Genomic DNA, 1304 nt, shown 5'->3' with positions numbered 1-1304 from the left:
AGCATTTCCACCTCCTCCCCCTCACACTCGTTGTTCATTCCACCAACAGCCTTACAGGAGCTTGGCTTGGACGAGTCGACTCTGCTGAACGAGATCGAACAGATTCTCGGCTTCGGTTCGCTCTCGTCCCAGAGTCGAACGGATTCTCACTCGCAGAACGAGCTCACGTCTCCCCGCCCGGATCCGGTCGCCAGGGGGCATAAGTTGGGCAAGTCGAGGAGCGAAGAAGCCCCCCTTGTGCCCGGGAGGGAGTCGAGCAAAGGTGAACAGGCCTTTTCCCTTGTGTGTGTTTACTAATGATGTTGGGACCGATGCCTGACAGCGGTTTGTATGGCCATGGAGTACCGTGCAGTGAGTCGAGACGCTGGTCGTCCGTTCGCTCTCGGTGCTCTCTGGCAACTCTGGAGCGGCTTACTCATCAGTATGGAAGATTTAGGATCTTTTCCCATTAATGATTCCCTCCTGGTTTTATTTTTATTTTTTCTTGTTCGTTTAACCCGAAGCTGCAGACCTCTTTTGACCCCTTTCCCATTTTTCCTTAACAAGCGAAAAAAAAATCGCATTTCCAACGTATTTGACCTCCTTTTGTTGGATTAATCAGATCGGGGTTAATTCTGCGCGCATCCGAACTAACACTCCTGCCTATTATACAAGAATGTAACGTCGGAGAGACATTGCTCTGATATTTTCCTCGTCCCGCTTTTTTCTATATCCCTTACTCTGTCGCCGAACCTTTTTTTTTTTACCTTATTTCCTTTTTTTATGGGGGGTCTAACCAAACTTTGATGGTGATGTTTCCACTGTGGTATTTTTTTTTTACCAGAGTTTACCCATTTCCTACACGTAAACATCGATTTCAATTTAGATAAAGGTGTCATTCTTTTTCTACTTATATTTTTTTTCTGATGGTTACAGACGAAAGTATATAAAGTTAAAGGTATTACCATTGTTGTTGTTTCTCTATAAGTATTATTGCTTCAAAATTGATCAAAGCGATAAAGGGTATGCTCTAAAAACATCCTCGTCTCTGCATGTTGGGAAATTGCTTGTTTTCCTTGGTCTTCGTCTACATAAAAAAAAATAAAGAATCCTCTAAATTGCCTATTTTGCATCCTGTTGCCAATGAACTATTTTGCATGACGTAAAATGTAAAACATCCTGTAAATTAACCATATCAAGAATTAATTGATGTTCAACAGTAGGCAGAATCGCTCCGTAAATCTGGTGAGTGTTACTTTTTTCTGGTTTGGAAATGCGGATTGTATTTCCAGACATTTCAGTCTTGTTCTTCATATTTTTCAACT

General features: G+C 42.3%; 1 protein-coding gene across 1 annotated transcript in view; it reads left to right on the top strand.

Moving 5' to 3' along the window:
* Positions 1-1304, top strand: part of LOC119584971 (microtubule-associated protein futsch-like) — a gene marked incomplete at its 5' end in the record, with an annotated part of 346977 nt that overhangs the window by 161612 nt on the left and 184061 nt on the right. The window contains 1 exon segment of the mRNA XM_037933567.1: positions 50-262. Coding sequence (XP_037789495.1) covers positions 50-262 — 213 coding nt within the window.

This window comes from Penaeus monodon, chromosome 19, assembly GCF_015228065.2.
Source record: "Penaeus monodon isolate SGIC_2016 chromosome 19, NSTDA_Pmon_1, whole genome shotgun sequence".
Taxonomy (NCBI): domain Eukaryota; kingdom Metazoa; phylum Arthropoda; class Malacostraca; order Decapoda; family Penaeidae; genus Penaeus; species Penaeus monodon.
This window is presented reverse-complemented; position numbering and strand designations above follow the sequence as displayed.